Source organism: Gorilla gorilla, chromosome 23, assembly GCF_029281585.2.
Source record: "Gorilla gorilla gorilla isolate KB3781 chromosome 23, NHGRI_mGorGor1-v2.1_pri, whole genome shotgun sequence".
NCBI lineage: Eukaryota > Metazoa > Chordata > Mammalia > Primates > Hominidae > Gorilla > Gorilla gorilla.
This window is the reverse complement of record NC_086018.1, coordinates 35,361,418-35,383,484: the sequence shown is the minus strand read 5'-3', so window position 1 is coordinate 35,383,484 and position 22,067 is coordinate 35,361,418. Positions and strand designations below refer to the sequence as shown.

The 22,067-nt window shown below is 58.5% G+C and overlaps 1 protein-coding gene across 7 annotated transcripts in view; it reads left to right on the top strand.

Moving 5' to 3' along the window:
* ELFN2 (extracellular leucine rich repeat and fibronectin type III domain containing 2) overlaps positions 1-15,013 on the top strand; it is a 59,898-nt gene extending 44,885 nt beyond the window's left edge. For all 7 annotated transcript variants that reach the window (XM_019018634.3, XM_055374569.1, XM_004063433.4 and 4 more), the window contains one exon: positions 6,986-15,013. In XM_019018634.3, coding sequence (XP_018874179.1) covers positions 7,433-9,895 — 2,463 coding nt within the window. In that variant the 5' untranslated portion in view covers positions 6,986-7,432 and the 3' untranslated portion in view covers positions 9,896-15,013. The remainder of the gene's footprint in view (positions 1-6,985) is intronic.
* The last annotated feature ends 7,054 nt before the right edge of the window (positions 15,014-22,067 follow it).

Genomic DNA, 22,067 nt, shown 5'->3' with positions numbered 1-22,067 from the left:
CCAGGAGATGTCAGAAGGGTCTTTATGGGGTACCAGCCTCGTCCCTAGTGACTCCAGAGGGCAAGGTGGCACCCATGAACAGAAGCACAAGGAACCAGACTTGGCTTTGTAATAGAAGAAGAAATTTCTAGTAATCAGAGCTGTTCGAGAAGGGAATCAGGGCCAGGTACGGTGGCTGGGTGTAATCCCAGCACTTTGGTAGTCGTGGGCAGGTGGATCGCTTGAGCTGAGGAGTTCAAGACCAGCCTGGGCAACGTGGTGAAACCCCATCTCTACCAAAAATACAAAACAATTAGCTGGGCATTGTGGCATGCGCCTATGGTCCCAGCTACTTGGGAGGCTGAGACACGAGAATTGCTTGAGCCCTAGAGGCAGAGGTTGCAGTGAGCTGAGATGGTGCCACTGCACTCCAATTTGGGTGACAGAGCTAGCTAGAGTCTGTCTCAAAAAAAAAAAAAAAAAAAAAAAATGGCCAGCGTGGTGGCTCACGCCTATAATCCCAGCACTTTGGGAGGCCGAGGCGGGCGGATCACAAGGTCAAGAGATGGAGATCATCCTGGCCAACGTGGTGAAACCCCGTCTCTACTAAAAATACAAAAATTAGCTGGGCGTGGCGGCATGCACCTGTAGTCCCAGCTACTCAGGAGGCTGAGGCAGGAGAATCACTTGAACCTGGGAGGCGGAGGCTGCAGTGAGCAAAGAAAAGGGGAAAAAAAAGGAGAACCAGTAGCTTTAGGTGGGCGCTGAGAGCCCTGTTACTGGAGGTCTGCAGGTGACGGGACATCGTCTTCCAGGGAGGAGCCTTGGAAAGTCTGCTGGTTCCACTAGCTCAGGCTGGCCTGGGTTCTTGGCTGTGTGGTCTTGGGTGCATCACTGCACCTCTCTGAGTTTCAGTTCCTTGCCTGTAAAATGGGAGGCATGAGGACGGCTGTGAAGCTAAAAGGAAGGCTCGGCACGTTTTGTGCCCCATCATGAGCACCCCATCACAGGGGGGGCTTCTCCCTCTGATATTGAAGATTCTTTTTTTTTTTTTTGAGATGGAGTCTCACTCTGTCACTCAGGCTGGAGTGCAGAGGCGCGATCTCGGCTCACTGCACGCTCCGCCTCCCGGGTTCACGCCATTCTCCTGCCTCAGCCTCCGGAGTAGCTGGGACTGACTCAGCCGAGTCAGGGGATCCAGGATCTCCCCACCATCCCTAGCCTGGAGCTCTCACTCCACACAGCATGTCCTGAGAATCTGCTGTACGTCTGACCCTGTTCTAGGCATGGGGGTTACAGCAGTGAACAAAGTCAAATCCTGCTTTGCTTTTCTGCTGGGGGTGGGGCAAGGCAGGGCGATGATGAAGAATTAAGTGACGTCAGATAGTGCTGGCTGCTGTCAGGGGACCGAAGCCTGGGTTGGGTGAGGAGTGAGTTATCTCAGACTGGGGGTCTAGAGAAGGCGGGGGTCAGGGGCAGGGAGTGGTTGAGCAGAGATCTCAGTGAGGTGGATTATGGGGATTCTGGGGGAAGAACATTCCAGGCAGAGAGAAGAGCAAAGGTCCTGGGGTGGGGAGTGTGCCTAGGGGTTTGAGGAGCACAGCTGGCCTGGAATCAGTACTTCCTGATTGATGGAAACATCGGAGTCTCTCGAGGCTTGTGGACAACTCCCCCTTGCACGCTTTCCTCTGACAGGGGCAGAAAACCCAGTAGACTGGCTCAGTGCATGTCCCGCCCCTGCCATGGTCTCAGCCCTTTGGAGGGAAGCCGGGGAGGAGAGAGCCTCTGTCTTCTCATCTGTAAGATGAGGCTGACAGCACCAGCTGTGTGGGGTTGATATAAGATTCGAGGAACATCAAATGTCAGACACAAAGGAGCATTGGATAAGGGGTATATGACTGTCTTAGAGGCCAGGAGACTGAAGCCCAGAGGAGTTAGGTAATGTGCCTGATGTCACACAGCTCAGCATTCAATCCCAGGACCCTTCCCCTCACCATCTATGCCCTGCAGTAAGGGCTCATTGCGCTGGAAATCCAAAAAGTTAACTTACCGAACGGTAGTTCCATGGTGAAGGTATAATCCTCCCATTTTACAGACAAGGAACTGAGGCCCAGGGAGCTCCATAACAAGGGAGCTCCAAGGAGCTCTAGGCAGTGAAAAGACTGGTGTTCAGACCCCCGGCTTGAGTCTCTTCCCTGGGGGGTGGCAGGCTTTGTCCCTGAGGGCAGAGTTCCTGTCCTGGTGCTAGGGTTCCAGCAGCAAGGGGTGAGGCAGCTGCCTACCTGAGAGATCTGGCTGGGCCCCAGGAGTCCTTGGTCCTCCTAATCCTCAGTAATGGCAATGACACGGACGGTGACAATGACACCTCCGGGAGCCTTGGCCAGCCTGGCTCAGGGAAGAGCCTGTGCCAGGGCTTATGAGCTGCTGCAAATGAGATTTCCCTGGCCGAGCCTCACGTCCCTGCTCCTGGGAGGCCAGGACACAGACTGTGCTTCCCCCCACCTGCTCCTGGAGCTGACGGGTGTCCCTGCAAGAGTGTGGCCACACAAGCGGGAGCCTGGGGTGGTGTGTTTGTGGGGCCTCCTGCCCTGGACTGAGCGTGTGTGTCTCTGTCATGTCTGGGATTTCGGGGGAACTCTGGAGCTGGGTGGTACTCACCTTGCCACACGGGGAGAAACTGAGGCTCGGAGAGGGCCTGCAGCTTACCTGGGTCTCAGAGCTGGTTGGGCCTGCATCTTCCCTGCTGACCGCTGCCTGCATCCCCAGCTGGCCTCGCTCTGTTCACCCTCTCACCCAGCCTGGGGAGTTAACCCAACCCCTCAACCCCTCCCACACGCCACAGTGCAGTGGGGGCTCTCCCCGGGTCGGGGGTCCAGACGCTCCCCTGACAGGGAAGCTTGGGAGTCAGCCTATAGCGGGGGGCTGAGAGGATGTGACCCCGAGGTTCAGCGAGCCTGAGTCCAGGGGAACCCTGATCTTGGGTGATGAGGGTTGTGAAGAAATAACGATAAAACCCCCATTAACAACAGCAGCTGTCATTCACAGAGGCCAGGCGCTGTGCCAGGCTTGCCCTCCAAGGGGGGCAGGGGTGGGACTGGGCCAGGACTCCTTGTCTTCTCAGTTCTGAGTCCAGAGAGGGGCCCGGGACCTCGGAGCACCCGGGCGGAAAGGGCACAAACCCAGGGGGATCACTGGGCAGGTGACTAACCGGAGAGGGGAGGCATTTGCTGAGAGTGACTTTGGGGTCTGCGGTCCTGCCCAGCTCTGAACTGAGACCCCTGCACCACCAGCTCTGCCCTCAGAGCAGCAAGTGCTGTGAGGTCTCACTGACTCTCCTCTCTGCCCATGAATGTCCCCATGAGAGGGGACGTCTTACAGCATGCAGCCTGCAGACCGGGAGCCCCCGATAACAGCATGCACCCTGGCTGTGCAGCTGTTTCTTCTGTGGTGGAACGAGAGAGCGCCCCTTAAAGAGAGCTGGTGGTGGGGCACTTGGGGCCTGAAGGGGGAAAAGCTCTAGGGGAGGGGTCCAGTCAGGCCAGGGCACGGGAGCCCTGCTCTTTGCTGGAACATGCCACCCCCCAATGCGTGCTTGCCTGCATGGCCGCACCCCTCCTGGGCTGTGCCACCGGGCTCTGGGCAGAAGAGGCCTCTGTGCCCCACAGCTGCTTCCGCTGCTCCCCTCTCCCTCTGGGCTGGTCACAGGCTGCATTCTGGTGGTTCAGCCAGACCAGGTGTCAATTGTCTCCCGGGCCTCTGGGCTGCGGGAGGGAAGCAGGTGCCCGTGTCCCCCGCGCCCCCCATCTATCATCTAGATAGCTCACTGCCGTCGGTGCCTCTGTCTCAGACGTGCTTTCTCCTTTTCTCTCCTCCTCTGTCTGTCTGCTCGGCTGTCTTGATATTTTTGCTTTTCCACCATTCTCAGTCCTCACCTCCTCCCTGCAGCCCCCCCTTCTTCCCGTCTCTCACCACCTGGGTATGTGGGATGCTGCCCTGTCCCCCCTGCTGTGTGTGTGGGAGGACCACCCTCATGGGAGGAGGGGAAGGGCATGACCTTGGCCATGTGACCGCTGGACCCTCAGCCTCAGACCTGAGAGGACAGGCTGCTGCCCCCACCCCCCACCCCTTGAGTGCGTGAACAGCTGGGCTGGGGGCCAAGTGCTGCTGTCAGCGCCTTCTCTGCCTTGGCCTCTCTGTTCCCTCCCTGGCTAAGTCAGGTCTCCACGGGTGGCAGGCAGGCAGGCAGCCTGGGATGGGGACCGGGCAGCTGACGCACCTGGGACAGCACGATGGGAGCCTCCTCCCAACTCCGTCTGAGTCACGGGGGTGGGTGGGAGCTGGGCCCGGCCCAAGCCATCCTGGAGACCAGGAGGAAGAGAAGAGAGGGCCACAGGCAGGTCACCTTGAGGTTCAGGTGGGCAGAGCTTGGAGTGGCTGGGCTTGGGGCACGGCGGGCCTCTGTCCACCCTGGACTGTTTGGGAAGAGCTGGTGGGGGGACTAGCTCCCCTCCCACGTGGGCCTCTTCTCCCATGCCCCTCCACGCTCAGCCTCTTCACATCCTTTGGCAGGGCCTGGGCTTTCCCAAGGCTCCAGACAGCTTGGCTTTGCCCAATACCCTGGGTCTGGCTGTGGGGATGCTGGTTTGAGCAACTCAGATGTGAGGAGAGGGGCTGGAGTTGCATGTAGGCACACACACGTGTAGAACACACAGAACACACATGTACTTAAACATGTCAACTATAACATAGATGGGTGCTTGCATTCTCTGGGATGTCCCCGACACACATACCTTCCTGCCCCTCCACACACAAGCACATGCCCCCGAAGCTGATGCACAGGACGTGTGCACACGCGCCTGCCCGCCCATCCTTGACTTGTACACGTCAGCACACCCCTGCATCAGCACTCTGAGCCACCTGTGTGTGCACCTGCATACAAATGAGGTCCCCAGACATTCCCCGATGAGGAGGAGGGACTGCATTGGAGCAGACGAGGGTTCTCTGACAGGCCGGCTTGTGGATCTCTGAAGTGGCAAGCATGGAGACTTGGCCTCTTCCAGTACAACCTTGCTACCTGCGGGAGGGGAAACTGAGGCTCAGAGAGGGGTAGAACTGGCCTGGGGTCCCCCAGGAGCCAGTGGCTGTGCTGGACGGGGGCCAAGGTCTCTGCAGCCCTGAGACCTTTGCATAGCACAGCCAAGGACAGAGCTGCTGTCTGCTGCCTGGGCACCCCTTCCTGCCTGGCTGCCTTGTGGTGCCCCCAAGCTGGTTCTATAGCGACTGGGGAGGTGTGAAGCTGGCCTCAGAGGTCCAGATCATCACAGCCTCTGACGGCCTCTGACGTAGCATCAGCCTTTAGTCCAGCGGGCCATCTGGACTCCCTGTTCACCTATCACCATCCCCACCTTGGACTTCGTGTGGGATTAACCCCCGACCCCGCACCCATTTCCCTTTCCTCTGTTCCAGCCCTCTGGGGCTCAGTGCTGTAAATTGGTTTTGCTTTAATGGCAAAGGTTTAAAAATTTTTTTAAGCACTCTTTCCTGGACTTTCCCAGGAGGAGGAGGAGAGAGAGGCAGAGGTGGCTCTTGTGAACAGTCTCTGGCTTTCTGTGTCCAAACGTGGATTTCTCAGACCTAATCTTCACATCCCTGGCCCCTGCCCAGGGCAGAGGGAGGGAGAACTGGGCTGTTTCCATAGTTGAGAGCACAGGGTGGGGGCTGGGGCTGCGGTCTGTCCAAGGGGCTGTGTCCAGCTTGCTGGGCAACCTGGCCAAGTCTCCCCTGAGTCTGTGGCTCAGTTTCCCCACTTGGAAAGTGAGGGTTGATGGAGATGGTCTGTCGCTGTGACCCCCGTGGTGCCTCCCCTGCCCTTCTGCATCTTGCAAATGGGCAGCATGAGTCCCCTGCTTCTTCTCCCCCATCAAGTGGGCCAGAAAGGGACCCACTTTGTAGCTGTGGAAATAGAAGATGTTGTGGTTTACCTAGCTAATTGGGCTGAGCAGATGTGGGGCTCCAGGCCTCCTGACTTCTGACTTGGGCTCAGTGCCTTAGGAACCTTGACCGTGGTCTAGGCTGTGCTGTGTTAGTTGGGGCAATTCCCTGTCCCTCTCTGGGCCTCTGACTCTCCAGCCATGGAAGGGGAGCTGGGCCTCAGCCGTGCTACTCCAGAAGTCTGGCCCCCTCCCAAGGATCAAGGTGCTCCAGGGAACGCACTTTGGGAAGATGATACTGGGGTACCTCTGGCCTCCCAGAGGCTGGCCTTTCTTTCCCTTGGCTCTGCTCTGCCTGTGAGATGAGGTCTCCCCACGCCCTCCCACTGTGGGAGACCCCGGCTTCTGTGTCCCTCTGCTTGGGGGGCCCCACAGCTGCGATATTCTGCTCCCCCTCCCCCATGGAAGCTGAGACAAGGGAATTATTTTTGGAACAAGAGCAGTTACACAACAAATGAATTATTTATCTTTGGGCATGGAGGAAAGGAGGCATTTTGCTGGGCTTCTTAATTCTTTTTGTGGATTCAGGGGTGCCCGCTTGGGTATGTGGACACGTGTGTATGGGCCTGCTTGTCGTGTGCAGATTGTAGGTGTGCTTGGTGTGTGCGTGTAGCTGTCTGCGTGTGCATGCCATGGAGGTCTGGCTCATGTTGGGGCATGTGGGTCTCTGTGCAGATAGGGGGGTGAGCGTGGCCTCCAGGGTGCTGGGGGTGTGTGTCTGCACCTGTGCCCACCTGTTCTCTCCAGTATCCCTTCTGTGCCCATGGTCCTCAGTCTCTGCCCCTACTCCCCGTATTCTTCTGTCTCCCTCCGTCCCAGCCCCTGGGCCCCCTCCTGCCTCTTGCCACCCACCAACCCCCTGCTTCTTTGATGTAACAGGGACCCCAGAGTGCTTGCTGGCACAGAGGCCCTGGGACGGGGTGTGGAGAAGGGACGGGGGGCCTGCGCTGGAGCTTGACGGGGCTGCTCTGAGCCCTCACACTGATCTGTCACCCGCTCTCGATGCTGCCTTTCAGGAACCAGGTGCAGATGGGTCTCTTCCTTCCTGCCCCCATCTCTCTCACTCCCGGCTCAGTGCGGCACTCTCCAGCCTCCTGTGGGAATCATCTGAAGGTCTGAGCCCGGAAGCCAAGGAGGAAGACGAGGAGGAGGAAGAGGAGGAGGAGGGAGAGGAAGTCAAGCCCTGAGAACCCTTGCACCTTCCTAGCAGGAGACAAGGAGCAACGCTGTGGTGGGGAGCAGGCTGTGGGGCCCCCACCCCCAGCCAGGCCTAGTGCCTGCTGTAGCACCCTAGAAGATCCCCAGCAGTTGGCACTAGCTGTACCCACCTTGCCTGGGGCCCCCGTGCTGGGGGTCGCCCCCAAGATGGTGGCGGCCCCAGGGAGGACTGTGCTGCCAGCCCCAGCCTCTGGCCGCTAGGCACCCCCTGCCTTGCCCTGGCCCCTCACTCCGAGGCCAGCGCCATGCTGCGCCTGGGGCTGTGCGCGGCGGCACTGCTGTGCGTGTGCCGGCCGGGTGCCGTGCGTGCCGACTGCTGGCTCATCGAGGGCGACAAGGGCTACGTGTGGCTGGCCATCTGCAGCCAGAACCAGCCGCCCTACGAGACCATCCCGCAGCACATCAATAGCACCGTGCACGACCTGCGGCTCAACGAGAACAAGCTCAAAGCCGTGCTCTACTCCTCGCTCAACCGCTTTGGGAACCTCACCGACCTCAACCTCACCAAGAACGAGATCTCCTACATCGAGGACGGTGCCTTCCTGGGCCAGTCGAGCCTGCAGGTCCTGCAGCTGGGCTACAACAAGCTCAGCAACCTGACGGAGGGCATGCTGCGAGGCATGAGCCGCCTGCAGTTCCTCTTTGTCCAGCACAACCTCATCGAGGTGGTGACGCCCACCGCCTTCTCCGAGTGCCCGAGCCTCATCAGCATCGACCTGTCCTCCAACCGCCTCAGCCGCCTGGACGGTGCCACCTTTGCCAGCCTCGCCAGCCTGATGGTGTGTGAGCTGGCCGGCAACCCCTTCAACTGTGAGTGCGACCTCTTCGGCTTCCTGGCCTGGCTGGTGGTCTTCAACAATGTCACCAAGAACTACGACCGCCTGCAGTGTGAGTCGCCGCGGGAGTTTGCCGGCTACCCGCTGCTGGTGCCCCGGCCCTACCACAGCCTCAACGCCATCACCGTACTCCAGGCCAAGTGTCGGAACGGCTCGCTGCCCGCCCGGCCCGTGAGCCACCCCACGCCCTACTCCACCGATGCCCAGAGGGAGCCAGACGAGAACTCGGGCTTCAACCCCGACGAGATCCTTTCGGTGGAGCCGCCGGCCTCGTCCACCACGGATGCGTCGGCAGGGCCAGCCATCAAGCTGCACCACGTCACGTTCACCTCGGCCACCCTGGTGGTCATCATCCCACACCCCTACAGCAAGATGTACATCCTGGTGCAGTACAACAACAGCTACTTCTCCGATGTCATGACCCTCAAGAACAAGAAGGAGATCGTGACGCTGGACAAACTGCGGGCGCACACTGAGTACACCTTCTGCGTGACCTCGCTGCGCAACAGCCGCCGCTTCAACCACACCTGCCTGACCTTCACCACGCGGGACCCCATCCCCGGAGACTTGGCGCCCAGCACGTCCACCACCACCCACTACATCATGACCATCCTGGGCTGCCTCTTCGGCATGGTTATCGTGCTGGGAGCTGTGTACTACTGCCTGCGCAAGCGGCGCATGCAGGAGGAGAAGCAGAAGTCTGTCAACGTCAAGAAGACCATCCTGGAGATGCGCTACGGGGCTGATGTGGATGCCGGCTCCATTGTGCACGCCGCCCAGAAGCTGGGCGAGCCTCCCGTGCTGCCCGTATCTCGCATGGCCTCCATCCCCTCCATGATCGGGGAGAAGCTGCCCACCGCCAAGGGGTTGGAGGCCGGGCTGGACACACCCAAGGTAGCCACCAAAGGCAACTATATCGAGGTGCGCACAGGCGCCGGCGGGGATGGTCTGGCTCGGCCCGAGGATGACCTCCCGGACCTCGAGAACGGCCAGGGCTCGGCTGCAGAGATCTCCACCATTGCCAAGGAGGTGGACAAGGTCAACCAGATCATTAACAACTGCATCGATGCTCTCAAGCTGGACTCGGCCTCTTTTCTGGGAGGCGGCAGCAGCAGTGGGGACCCCGAGCTGGCCTTCGAGTGCCAGTCCCTCCCTGCAGCTGCTGCCGCCTCCTCAGCCACTGGCCCCGGGGCCCTGGAGCGGCCCAGCTTCCTTTCGCCTCCCTACAAGGAGAGCTCCCACCACCCACTACAGCGCCAGCTGAGCGCCGACGCGGCCGTGACCCGCAAGACCTGCAGCGTGTCGTCCAGTGGTTCCATCAAGAGCGCCAAGGTCTTTAGCCTGGACGTGCCCGACCATCCGGCCGCCACAGGGCTGGCTAAGGGCGACTCCAAGTACATCGAGAAGGGCAGCCCCCTCAACAGCCCGCTGGACCGGCTCCCGCTGGTGCCGGCGGGCAGCGGCGGGGGCAGCGGCGGGGGCGGGGGCATCCACCACCTGGAGGTGAAGCCGGCCTACCACTGCAGCGAGCACCGGCACAGCTTTCCCGCCCTGTACTACGAGGAGGGTGCCGACAGCCTGAGCCAGCGCGTGTCCTTCCTCAAGCCGCTGACCCGCTCCAAGCGTGACTCCACCTACTCGCAGCTCTCCCCCAGACACTACTACTCAGGGTACTCCTCCAGCCCCGAGTACTCATCCGAGAGCACGCACAAGATCTGGGAGCGCTTCCGGCCCTACAAGAAGCACCACCGGGAGGAGGTGTACATGGCCGCCGGTCACGCCCTGCGCAAGAAGGTCCAGTTCGCCAAGGACGAGGATCTGCATGACATCCTCGATTACTGGAAGGGGGTCTCCGCCCAGCAGAAGCTGTGACCCCCCACTTCCTCCCTGGTGAGGTCGGAGCCAGAGGGCTGGGGGCCTTTTGGGGGAAGGGTCCAGGCGGCCAGGGCGGGGAGCAGACTCGGGGGCCAAGGCCCAGGAGAGGACGCACATGCAGACCTACACGCACGCACGCACACACACACCTGACCACCACCCGACTGTGAACAAACCAACATCCGACAATAACGGACAGGAAAACAGAGACACATTTTCCTTAAAGTTTACAAACTGATACTGAAACCAGTCGTCTTTACTGTGCTGCCCAGGGACTCTGCTGGGGTGTGCAGGGCTGGGGGGCTGGCGGGGGGAGGAAGGAAGCCAAGAGAGGGTGTGGGGTCTGGGGGTCTGGGGCTAGAAACAGGTGTGGGGATCAAGAAGGCTAGGGTAGAGAGGGACTGAAGCCCCTCTAGGGCAGGGAGAGGGTCCCTTCCCAAGCTGGGAGTCAAGTCACCTGCAGATTTAGCATTAGACATCGGGCAATGTCTCCCTCCACTTTAGAGAGGGGGGGAAACTGAGGCCCAGAGAAGGGAGTTGACAACCCCAGGGTCACACAGCAGCTTAGCCTCAAGTCCCCCAACTTCCCAGCCCAGTGCTGTCCCGGAACCCCCTGCAGCTCTCTTGTGGACCCCTGCCCGCCCTGTGCCCACCCCACATCCCTTTCCGAAGCTGTGGTCCCTTGGGGCTGAGGGACTTGAGAATCAGGCAGGTGCTTTTTCTTCCTAGAAAGCCACATGGCAGTGCCCCCAGAGTGTGCAGCTGTGATTCAGAATCCTAGGGGGCTTTTGCCCCCTATGCCGGCACCCGGGAGAAGGGAGAGGGTCCTGTTGATGGGAAAGGAGCCGAGGCAGGGCGACATTCCACCAGCCCACTTCAAGTGTCTTCCACGTGGCCTGGGAAGAGTGGGGCGTGTGGCGGGCAGGCCAGCTCCCAGGACATCTCAGGTGCAGGCTCCCGGCCCCAGCTTCTCTGGTCCTCCGAGACCCCTGCCCACCGCAGAAGGGCAGCGGTGCACTGTGATGCCTGGAGGGCTGCAGGGAGGAGCTGTCATGGGGGACTTCCTGCCTGTCCCCATGGCCTGTGTCCCCACCTGCCCGACCCCATTGTGGGATCTCGGCTCCTATCTCAGCCGCCCACCCGGGGAAGGAGGGCTTTCTCACCCATCCCCTCTGGGCTGCTCATCCAGGCCCGGCCCCCTGGCCAGAGGGGCTCCCATGTTTCCATGGCAATGGCCACTTCCCTCTTTCTGACCCCCCACCCAACATCAAACAAAGCACAAACAGTGAGGCCCCCACCTGAGAGAGGGTTGAGGAGCAGGCTGGGTTCGTGGCGCCCCAGCCCCTCCCAGCCAGCCTCTGTCACCATGGTAACCCTGTGCCTGGCAGTTGGTGCCCAGAGTGACCGTTGGGCTCGGGGGTTCTCTGTCCATGTAGGCGGTGGCAGAGGGTGTTGAGGGTGGTGAGGGAGGGCCAGCCTGGCAGCAGCTCCTGGGGCCAGCTCTTTTGGGAGGCAAATCTGGGGTCCTGAGACTGGGGTCTTGACCAGTCAGGATGCTGATGGGCTGGAGTCCATCATCCTTCACCTCTGGGTGGGAGCTGGCCCAGCGGGGTGTGGGGACGCCTCTACTAGCAGCTTTGCCCGCCTAGCAACATGTCGCTTGGCTGCCACCCACCTCAGCTTGGGGGGCCCCGGCTCTCCCCACACCCCTGCCAGAGACCCCCAGTCTAGGGCCTGTGGCCCACATGGGTTTCCTGAGATTTGGGGAGTGTGACTGAGGGGCGAGGGTGGGCACTGGAATGGGTCCAAGACCGGCACTGTTGGTGGGCAGGGGCTCTGACCAGGAAAGCGAGTGCCATCCCCTGGGGACCCCAACGACCTTCCTGCTGGGGGCAGGGGGTGGGGGAGGACAGCAGAGGGCTAGGAGGCTCGGGCTCAGCTGAGTACCTCTCTCACACCAACTTTGGGGTTAACGAAGCCCAGGGCTCACTTTGAGGGTGACATTTGCAAAGGAAAGACTGTTCTCCTGGGGCGAGGAGGGGAGGGGGCGGCATGGATACGCGGAGCAGACCTCCTCCCCCGGCCCCCAAAACCTGCCCCCCAACCCCTCCTCACACCCCGTCGGCACAACTGAGAAAAGCAAGCAGGCAGAGAAGCCAGGGGTGTGAGGAAGCAGACTCCCTGTTATATTTGCATGACGATTTTACTGTATTTTTCTGAGCAGACATCTGTCGTGTATGTGCCAGTTTGTCCAGACTCCCCCGCCCCCTCTCTGATGCCCTGCTTTCTCACATTCTGTCTGTTGTGATCTGACGAGCAGCTCTTGAAACCCAGGGAGGGGTCAGCTCTGCAAAAACAGACCCAAAACAGGTGCCACCAAGACACAGCCCTGCCCCACACCCACCTCCTGTGTTTCTGAGCATTGGGCCCATGTGCCACCTCCCTTCCTCCCTCCCTCTCTCCACTGCCACCTCCCTTGTCCCCAGTTCCTTCCCCTCCTCCATGCCAGGGAGGGCAGCCCCAGGGAAGCCTCCTCAAGGGCTCATGTCCCGGTGGAAGGGACTGTCTGTCCGTCCCGCTTGTTCCCGTTTTGCAGATGAGGAAGTCAGGGCTCCCAGACGGGCCTGGTGACTTGGCTGGCCAGCTGGGGTGGAGGATCAGTCACACTGCTGAGTGTAGGAGGCCAGGAGCTTGGGGCTTCGTGGGGGGCTTCAGGGAGAGGGTGGGGGCTTTGAGAAAGGAACCCGTGGGAAGAAGGAGCACGCCTGGGCTGGGCCCCAGGGAGGGTTCCCAGCAGCAGGAGTTAGGGGCCTGCGCTTGCCATTTCCCCATCCTTTCTGCGTGAAGATACTTAGGAAACCTCAGACTCTCTGACTGCAGGGACAGGGGCCCTTCCAAAGAGCAGGACTCTGATGATCCAGGAGGGGAACTGGCCTTGAAGACCCAGTTCATGTGGTTCCTTGTGAGGCAGAGTGGGGTCTAAGACTCGGGTCTCTGGCCTCCCAGCCAGGCCAGAGCCCCAACTGCTCAGCCTGGGGAGAGCCCACCCGGAGGCTGGCCTGCATCTGTGTCCCACGTCCTGCTCAGGATGAGTTTTTCCCAGGCGGGAGGGAAGTATTCACAAAACGTTGCCATCCAAGGTCTGGGTTTGTGATGATGATGAGCATGGTGGAGCTGGGCTGTGGTCTGGGGCAGGCCAGCAGGGCAGACACCAGGAAAAGAGGGCAGGGGGGCCACAGGGAGGGAGGGGAGATGGAGGCCCGGTGGAGCGAGGGATGTGTGGGTGCCACGCCCTGGACCTCTGCGGGGAGGCCTCCTGCCTTGGGCCCGAACGAGGTCACACCTGGGCTTGCCTGCCTCTGTTGGAGAATCTCCTCTGAAGCTGTTTCTGGGAAGTAGCACAATGGGTCTGCTCCTTCCTGGAGGGCACAGCAGGTGCAGCTAACCCTCTGTTGGAGCTTATGGCCTTCCAGTAGCAAAACACAGAGGTCTGGCATGAAGGCAAGAAAGCCTGGTTGGTGGGGAAACCTCGTCACAGGTCCCGGCCTTGCTTCTCCCCGCAGCAGGAAGTCTCTCTCTCTGCCCACCAAAGATCCCTCACCTGGGCTCCCCTCCTGGGGCAGTGCAGGAGGCCTGTGGGAGTAGCCTGTGTCCAGGCTGGGGAGCCCGTGTTTGGGTAGGTCTGGGAAAAGGGCTGTCAGGGGAGCGAGGAGGGTGGGAGTAAAAAGACCTGCTTGGGAAGGCCAGGCCTGGATCGTCCCCGGGAGGCAGCTGGGGCAGCAGCAGTGGGGCGTATCAGGCTGGCCGAGAGTCACCCATGTTCTCAACTGGAAGTTGGTTGCCTGCCCCACTCCCTCCTGGAAATGTAACAGAGGGGGGAACAGAAGTGCAGAGACGGAAAGGAGAGGAAAGGAGACCTAGAGCTGACAAACTCGGTTGTGACAGTGCTGAGGCTGGGATGGCATCAGGAATTAAGGACACCAGTGACAGGTCCTAGCTTATAAGGGGCCTAAGTGCAGGGAAGGGATAAGACACAATGCTCCCTAGTGACTGGCACCTTGCAGAAAATCAAAATAGGGTGATGGGGTGGGGAGGGGCAAGGCTGGTCAGGGAGCATCCTGTGTGGGATGGGGGGACAGGGAGCCAAGCTGTGAATGACAAGAGGAGCCAGAAGGGTGGGTGGGTGGGTGTGAAGACGAGACTAGAGGGAGTGGGGTTGCAATGGCTGCCTGTCCCCCAGGCACCGCCTCTGTCCCCCACTACCCTGCCCCTGCCCATTCCTGGCCCAGCAGAGCCCCCTTTCCATGAGTGTGGATGGGCGGGGCAAGCCGTCGGGGAGCCTGGGGAAGCTCAGCCCTGAGGGGCTTACTTTGCCCGTGGAAGCCAGTGTGAAGGTTAGGGCAGCCTTGCCTGGCCCCATTGCCACCTCTCCTGTCTGACAAGGTGGCTGCTCCAGAGGTGGCTGAGCCCCAGGAGAGGGACCTCCTCTAACTCTCACGCTCAGATTCCATCCTGACACACTCCTTCCCTGACCCTGGGTCCTCCCCCTTCTAAGACAAAACCAGGGTCCCTACTGCTTGCCTCCAGAGGCGGCTTCAGGCCTCACTAAAGCTCAGGCAGTCCTGCTGAGCAGGAGGGAGAGGAAGGGGGTCCTGTAGGACGGGCAGGATGGTCTGGGCCTGCTCCTCCTTCCTCTGCCCCTCTGCCACTCCACACTCCAGCACAGGGCTGGGACAGGGGCTTGGAGTTCCTGCAGTGGTGGCCGCACTTCCCTCCCTCCCTCCCTTCCTTCCTCAGGAGCCGCCAGTCCCCAAGTTGGCTGTGGTTGGGCACCTGGTTTGGGTCCTGCAGAGCTGGGCTCAGGCCCTGGGCTCTGAACCTGTGAACCCTTGCTGTGTTACGAACCTTTCCTTCCTCTGAGGGCCTTGAACCCTCTCCTTTTCTTCTTTTGGGGGTGGGGGTTAACTTTATTTTCTCTTCCCTGTATCTGCCTCTCCCTTCCCTCAATTTCCTGTTTTAAAACTGAATGGCACGAAATTGTTTTCCTCAACTCGGAGATTCCTGTATGGAGAGAATCAATTTCTATATTTGCAATAAATTTCTTATTTAAAGCTACGGGGCCATGGTCTATGCTGTATTCCTCCCACATTGCACTGCCATGACGCTCGGTGCCCTTTTCCCCATTTCCCTTCCCACTGGGAGCCCCAATCATGGGGCTAAGGCTTAGTGGACAGGGTGGGGGTCACTGCCTGCGGTCAAGGAAAAAAGAAGGCGGTCTGCCAGAGAGAGGGAGAGGGGGCCAGCAGGAAACTCAATTCCAGGGTCAGTGTGCACCCAGACACCACGCCGTCTGATGGGTTGGGGGCCTGATGACCTCCCTTCCCAAAAGCCTAGACATCCCTCTGTTGTGTGCTGTCACTCGATTTTCTGCTGCCCTGGCCTCCCACACCCGGGATTCAGAGCCCTGTCAGAGAGGCAGGGCCATGTGGGGGCATTCCTAGACTTCAGCTGCTTCCCGGGAGAAAAGCCCCCCATCAGTGACCACGGTCTCTGAGGTCAGCCTCTTTCTGCCCCTGTCTATGGTGGGTCCAGTGTCTCTGTGGGACCCACTGGGCCTCCTCCACGCCTGGCCTGGGCAGCCTGCAACAGGCTTTGCATCCGGCAACAGTTCTTAGGCTTAGAAAGTCACTTTTATTCCCTAATGTTACAAATGCAAACACCCTTGCCTTTTCATTTCAACTCAGAAGTGATTCTGTTTCTAAACAGAGCACATTTAACATGCATGTTTTGGGGCTTTGGGCTAATTTTGGTCCTGTTTACAAATACAATTAGGGAAATGTCCTTAGCTACTCCCCACTTCATAAGTGTCGCGTATGTGCTGCCCTTTCTGCACACTTCAATTATTTGAAAACCGAGCAAACGCCGTGAGCCCACACATTTTCACCGGTGCTTGCATCTTAACATGTGAGCCATTACTTAAAAGAAAACCCCAATTCTGAATTAATGCCTTACTTGCAAATAATCAGTTTATTCGTAAGTGCTCAAGGACATTCGCGAATACCTGAAACGCTACACGTGCTCAGATATCGTGACACAAAATATAGATGACAAGAAGGTGAACTTTCATGGCATAAATGTGTTATTTTTTCTGGGGTGAAGGGGTGTTCCTCCATCTGTTGGACGAATGTCTCTAAGTGTGGCTGTACCTCGAAAATGTTGGGTTCAGGCTTCTCTGCTGGCTGGGCCGCAGGAACTGGATATTTCAGGTGGGACAAGGGCCTGGGTGCTGTAAACAGGACCATAGTTGCCAGGGGCACCCCACTTTGGCACGTTCTGTGTCATGCCCTCTAAGTGGGGTGCACTTCTCAAGCCTCGCCCAAGGGCTGAACTGCTGGTATATAAGTTCTTCCTCCTTTTCCTTCCTTCTTTTTTTCCAAGATATCTGTAACTCAAACTTCACCGACCACTGGTCCTCTCCAGCCCGGGCAGGCTTCCTTCTCTAGCTTCTTTGATGTTCTTCCCCGCAGCAGGGCTCCAGGGAAGCTAGGTGTCCTCAGCACAGTTCCCTGGGCTCTGCTGGGGCTTGGTTGGAAGGAGTTGACAGTTCCAAGGTGACTCTGGTGACCCTTGTAGCTGCTGGGCCAGGAACTTCCTTTTCTGTTTAGTTGTTTAGCTGAATATTCCCCTCCCTCAAGCTCCCCCTGCCTCAACAACTATAAATGTTTTCCAGAGGTGAGCCTAAAATGAGCCCTTGTGGCTGCAGGGTTTGGGGGATCACTGGATCTCACTGGTTCTCAGGGTCTCCTTTATTTAGTCTCTGAAGGCAGGGTTCCAGGCACTCAGCCCCAGGCCCAGCGTCTCAGAGGCTGGCCTCCTCCTGCTCCTGTCATTGGTGGGTCCAGGGTCACTGTGGGACCCACTGGTTCTCTCCTCTGGGCTCAGCCTGGGTAGCCTGTCCTGGACCCCTGCCCCACCCGCTCCTCTGGTGCCCTCCCACCATCTGCTGTTCATTTTTTTCACAGCCCGGAAGCATTCCTGCTCCTTCTCAGATTTAGGAGGTACCCTTGTCTCTCTGGTCAGGCTGAGGCACTCAGGTCAGCATCCAGTGACCTCAGGCTGAACTGCCCAAGCCTCTGTTCGGGGGCAGCCTGGGGCCCACCGCCCAGCCCCAGCCTCCTTGCTTCCCAGAGGCAGAGCCCACCTGCCCTTTTCTCAGACTCCTGTTCTCCAACTGCTACCAACCCCTCTTCCAGGAAGGCCCCTGGATTCGGCCTGTATTGTTATGGCTTGCTTTAAATGAACTCCCTTGTTCTAAGCTATTCCCTGTGACTGGTGTCACAGCGTGGCACTCATTCCTGGCCTGTGTATACAGGAGCTGTGTCCTGCTGGCTCTGGTGGCCCATGGGGTTTCCTGCTCCCTTCCTGCCTCCATGGGAGTTGGCTGAACTGTGGGGACCCTCTGGGATGACCCAGGGCTTGGCCCCTCACTGTTTTTCTGCCTGGGCCCCAGCTGGCCTCTGTCCCCTCTGAGTGCCCTCACACAGGCCCAGTGCAGCTGTCCCAGTGGGGCTGTGGCCAGGCCAGTCTCTCTCTTGCTCTCCACCCCCGGCTCTTTCCTGGCAGCCCTTGTGCTTTTTCCAGAGCCCCTCATCCCTGAGGCTTCCCCGTGGCCCTGTGCCTGGCCCTGAATCCCAGGCAATCCTCCCTTGCTGCCGCCACCACCCTGGCCTGGCCTCCCCGAGGCTTCCATCCTGTTGGTGTTGTGAGGTTAGGGTCTGCAAGCCCCTTTTTCCAGGAAAGCCTTTACTGTCTGGTCCTTGGCCAAGGGAGGCTTAGGTGATCCCTGCTGGCTCAGGTGTTTTCTTCACATTCTTCCCAGACTGTGGGGCTGGGGAATCCAATTCTGAGTTCTGCTCTTGGTCTCACTTTACCCCAATTCCCCTGGATTGCAGGTCCCATCTGCAGCTTCCTGGTCTCTGCATCTGAGGACTCCCACATGGGGAACTGGTTGGCCCCATGAGCCTCCTTCCCAAGGCCCTTTGTCTGCAAGGAAGGAGACCTGATGCTAGGTGTGCATTGGAGGTGACGGTTCTGGCCTCCCGCTGTCACTGTCTTCCCAACCCTGCACCTGTGGGTCACCCTCTGCTGCTTGTTGTCCAGGCTGCTCTCGGCCCTGCCGTTCTGGGAGCTCAGCCATTGCCCCCTCCCTCAGGCACGTGGGGACATGTCAGGAAGCTAGGGCTTTTCTGCTTTCCCCACCACTCCTGCCTGGAGGGTTTCACGACTTGACTCCTAGGGCCCAACCTCCAGTTGAGGCCCGGGCTGCCTCTCCAGCATATGCTGGCAGCCCCTTCTCCTTCCCTAGGCCTAGGGCCCCAGCCTGCTGTCAGCTCTCCCCTCTCCTTAGCACCAAGTCCACCACACCCATTCTTACCCAGTCCCCACCCCAAATCCCCCTCTCTCTGTTGGCCTCCTCTAAAACTGCCCTCACCTGCATCTCAGACCGCGCATCTTCCGTCCTCCCCGTCCTTGCCAAACTAAGCAAGGTCACGTGTGAAGGAGTTCCCGGGCAGGGGCGGGGGGGTGAAACTCCTCCAGCAACTCTCGCCTCCCCTGATTTAGATAACTCCCAGAATCTGCAATGGTCTAGGGGAGAAAACTCACTCATCTGCCCCTCTCTCTTCTCACTTACTTTTCAAACAAATTGTATGGCTCAATCCCCATATGTTAAGCACCATGGCTGTGAATTTATAGACTTCAGTCCGGTTTCTATTGCAGAGAACAGAATTCTCTGTAACTAATTTAAGCAGGAAAAAAAATTCACAAGAGGAAACCAAGTGGTGGATGGAATTGTCAGGAGGGCTGCAGACCAGACTCAAGGGTGGCCTTTTCGAACTGACTTTTAAAGTAACTATGCAGGACTGACCCACCAAGGAAGCTGCCACCTGTTTCTGCTTCATGGGGCTGCTGAGGGAACGAATCGGTCCCTCAGGGGGCCCTGGGCTGCTGGTGCCAGGATCACAGCAGCTGCATGGGTACCCCTTGGGTGCTGGCAATGGGCTATGGACTCTCATTATAGGGCAGGGACGATGGCGGTAGAAGCATCTCTCTGCCTCACTGCTTCCTTCCAAGGCTCTCAGAAGAGCATCTGATCTGTAGAGCCCAAACATCTGTCCTGCAGCTTTAAGAGGGTTTGGCAGGGTTGGGCTGATGCCTCACATCCGGTGCGTGGACCAGGGTGTGTTTATTTCCTCGGCAGCTCCATGAAGTAGGGGCTTTACCCCTGCTCTACACTTTGGGGGAAAGACTCAGAGACAGTAATTGCCCCAAGCAAGCACAGCATACCCAGAAGAGCTGGAAGGAGCTCTAACCCACTTTACTCCCAAACTTTGCCTGTTCCCCTGGAGGTCAGGGCCCAAAGACCTGAGTCCCAGATCGGGCATGGCCCAACGTCCCAGCCTTAGGCCAGTGGAGTGTTGAGAGATGCCACCTGTACAATAATCCTGGGGCCTGTGCCGGCCCTGTCAACCCCTGCATCTCGTGTCTTGTTGCTAAAATTCTGGTTCCTGCTGAGATGTCTGCTCCAAATCTTTCCTTTAAAGATGGGAAGAATGAGCCCCCAAAAATAAGGGTTGGAAATGGGGAGAGCCTTCCTGTGGTCACAGGAAGCATGATCAGGGAAGAAGAGGTCACGTCTGGCAGTTATTTAGATTATAACCCAGAGACGGGAGGAGGAGGAGGCAGGTGGCACCAGGATTAAGGGGGTCCCTGCCACAGGGCATGTATGTGAGAAGGGTCTGCTCTGACCCTCTCCTAGCCCCCTGCTCTTCCCCACGGGCTGATGAGTCTGCAGGGCCCACGGGCATTCCCAGACACTTTCCACTTGACCATGCTCCAAGCACCTGGGATGCCAGGATTGACTGTCCAGTTGGCCCCGGACATGTTTCCAAGGCCTGTCCTTCCCAGGGTGGACCGTGCCACCCATGTGGGCGCTCCTAGGCCTGAGAGATGACCAAGGAGTAGCTGCGTGTGGGAGGTGTAGGCAGAGCTTGAATGCGTGGGGTGGCAGTCTCTATGCATGCCTGTGAGACCCTTTAAGTTGTGAGATAGTGCTGTGGGCGAGAAGAGGGTGTCCTATGAGCCAGAGAATGGGGCTTGACTTTCCATAGGCCACCACATTTAGGGAGGCCAGGAATTTGAAATTCAAACCGGTTAGAGGTCATCATGAAGGTACATTTGTCAAGGCAGGAGGATATTCTAACAGTTTGTTAGCTGAATGGAGAACTTTTCAGTATTTAGACACACAGGATTTGGGCTTTCCTTTGTACTCACGCCCAGGCCTAGGAAATACTAGGGATAGGCCCGGGCTCTGAGTTAATGGGGCCTGGGGGTAGAAGTCAGATGGTGTGGGATGGGCCCACTGTTTGGAGGAAAAGGCTATACATGGAGGAAAAGGAAGAGGAAGTGGTTTTGCTGTTTTGTGTCTGGGCAGGAGCAGGGTGGGCTTGGAAGGCTGCTCACAGAGGAGGGAACGACCCTGTGGGGACTGGGGAGGTGGAAGCGGAGATGGTGTCACTTGGGCCCAGGAGTTGAGTGGGGCTGGCAGGAACTTCTCCTGGGGGTGGGAGGAAGGTGGGATGGAACTGGCAACTCATGGAGGGCAGGATAAGGGGGTAGGGAGGAGGGGGGCTCAGAAAGTCACTTTACATTTGGAGTGTCTTCCTTTTGCCCTTTCCAGCTAAGTAAAAAGCATATTTTTCTCTTTTCTGCTGCTCAGCAGCATCTCATGGCCCCATTGCTTTTCCTAGTTTCTTGCTCTGAGGGTCAACTCACAAGTCTTCTTCTACATGCCATGTGAGGCACCAGCCCTGGCTGGCACCTGTGGTGGGAAAGCCTAAAGGAGACAGCACCTCTGTCTCTGGGGAGCTGCCGGGATGTGGCTGTCCCTTAGCTGTTTATAACGGTCCTTTGACATGGTTCAGGTGAGGGTTAAAGGCAGGAAGTAACCCTAGGAGACAGTGGAGCCTCGAGTGGCTCAGTCCCTCCTGTAAACCCCGTTCCAGAGGGCAGAGTCCACCCATCACATAGCACTAGAGGGGAGCGCCGCGCTTCACTCTGCCCACTGCAGTGAGGCTTCTGGGCCATCTTGGTTCTTCATCTCCATTTTTGTTCTGCCTTGTACGAGCGTCTTCTTTGTTCTGCTTTGTTGCCTCATGGCCAGAGCTGCTCTTGCCTCCTGTTTTGTGTCTTGATATTTCAGTTTCTGCAGCTCCCATTTCCGGTCTTTGGCCCCTGCTTTCCCAGCTGCTTTCGGTCTAAGGAGCTTTCTGACTTTAGGACCTGAGAGTGGAAGTCTCCCCACTGATTCCCTGACTCCCCTCAGTCTCGCCCTGAGCTGTCCCTGTGCCAGCCGGATGGAGGTTGCTAAGGGGGGGTGGGGTGGGGTGTACAGAGGTACGTGGTCCACGGCTCTTAACTGGAGGACTTCACTGAGGGACGAGTCACCCACTGTGTGTCCGCACTGTGCTCACACACAGAGCTTCCAGTGCCACCTCACAAGAGAGCCATGAGGTAGGCATGAGGCCGTTTGAGTTCTGTTGTACTCCAATGAGGAAAAGGTACTTACTTTTACCCTCCGTGTATGGACCAGGGAACTGAGGCCCAACAAATGCTGATTAACACAGGCAAGGCCTGGCTGCCCACTCTCCCTGACTCCAGGAGCTCATGTCCCCATCCCAGGCCTGGCTGCCTCTACACCCATAAATCCATGATGAGACACCCCAGGCCAGACTATGAACTTAGGGGCTGGACTGACCACCAGGGTCAAGGGAAGGAGTGTGGTTGAGGTGGGAGATGGAGACTCAACTCTAGACCAGATTGAAGAGTGGCTAAAACAGGAAGAGGCCCTGAAAGCACCTCTCTCCAGAGGTCATGCCCACCACCAGCACCATGAGTTTTACCTTTGTCTATAGCAATACCCGGAAGTTACTGCCCCTTTCCATGGCAATGACCTGGAAGTTACAGCTCCTTTTCTAGAAATTTCTAAATAACCTGCCCCTTAATTTGCATGTGATTAAAAGTGGGTATAAACATGACTGCAGAACTCCTCCTGAGCTGCTGCTCTCAGCACACTGCCCGTGGGGTAGCCCTGCTCTGCAGGGGCAGTCGC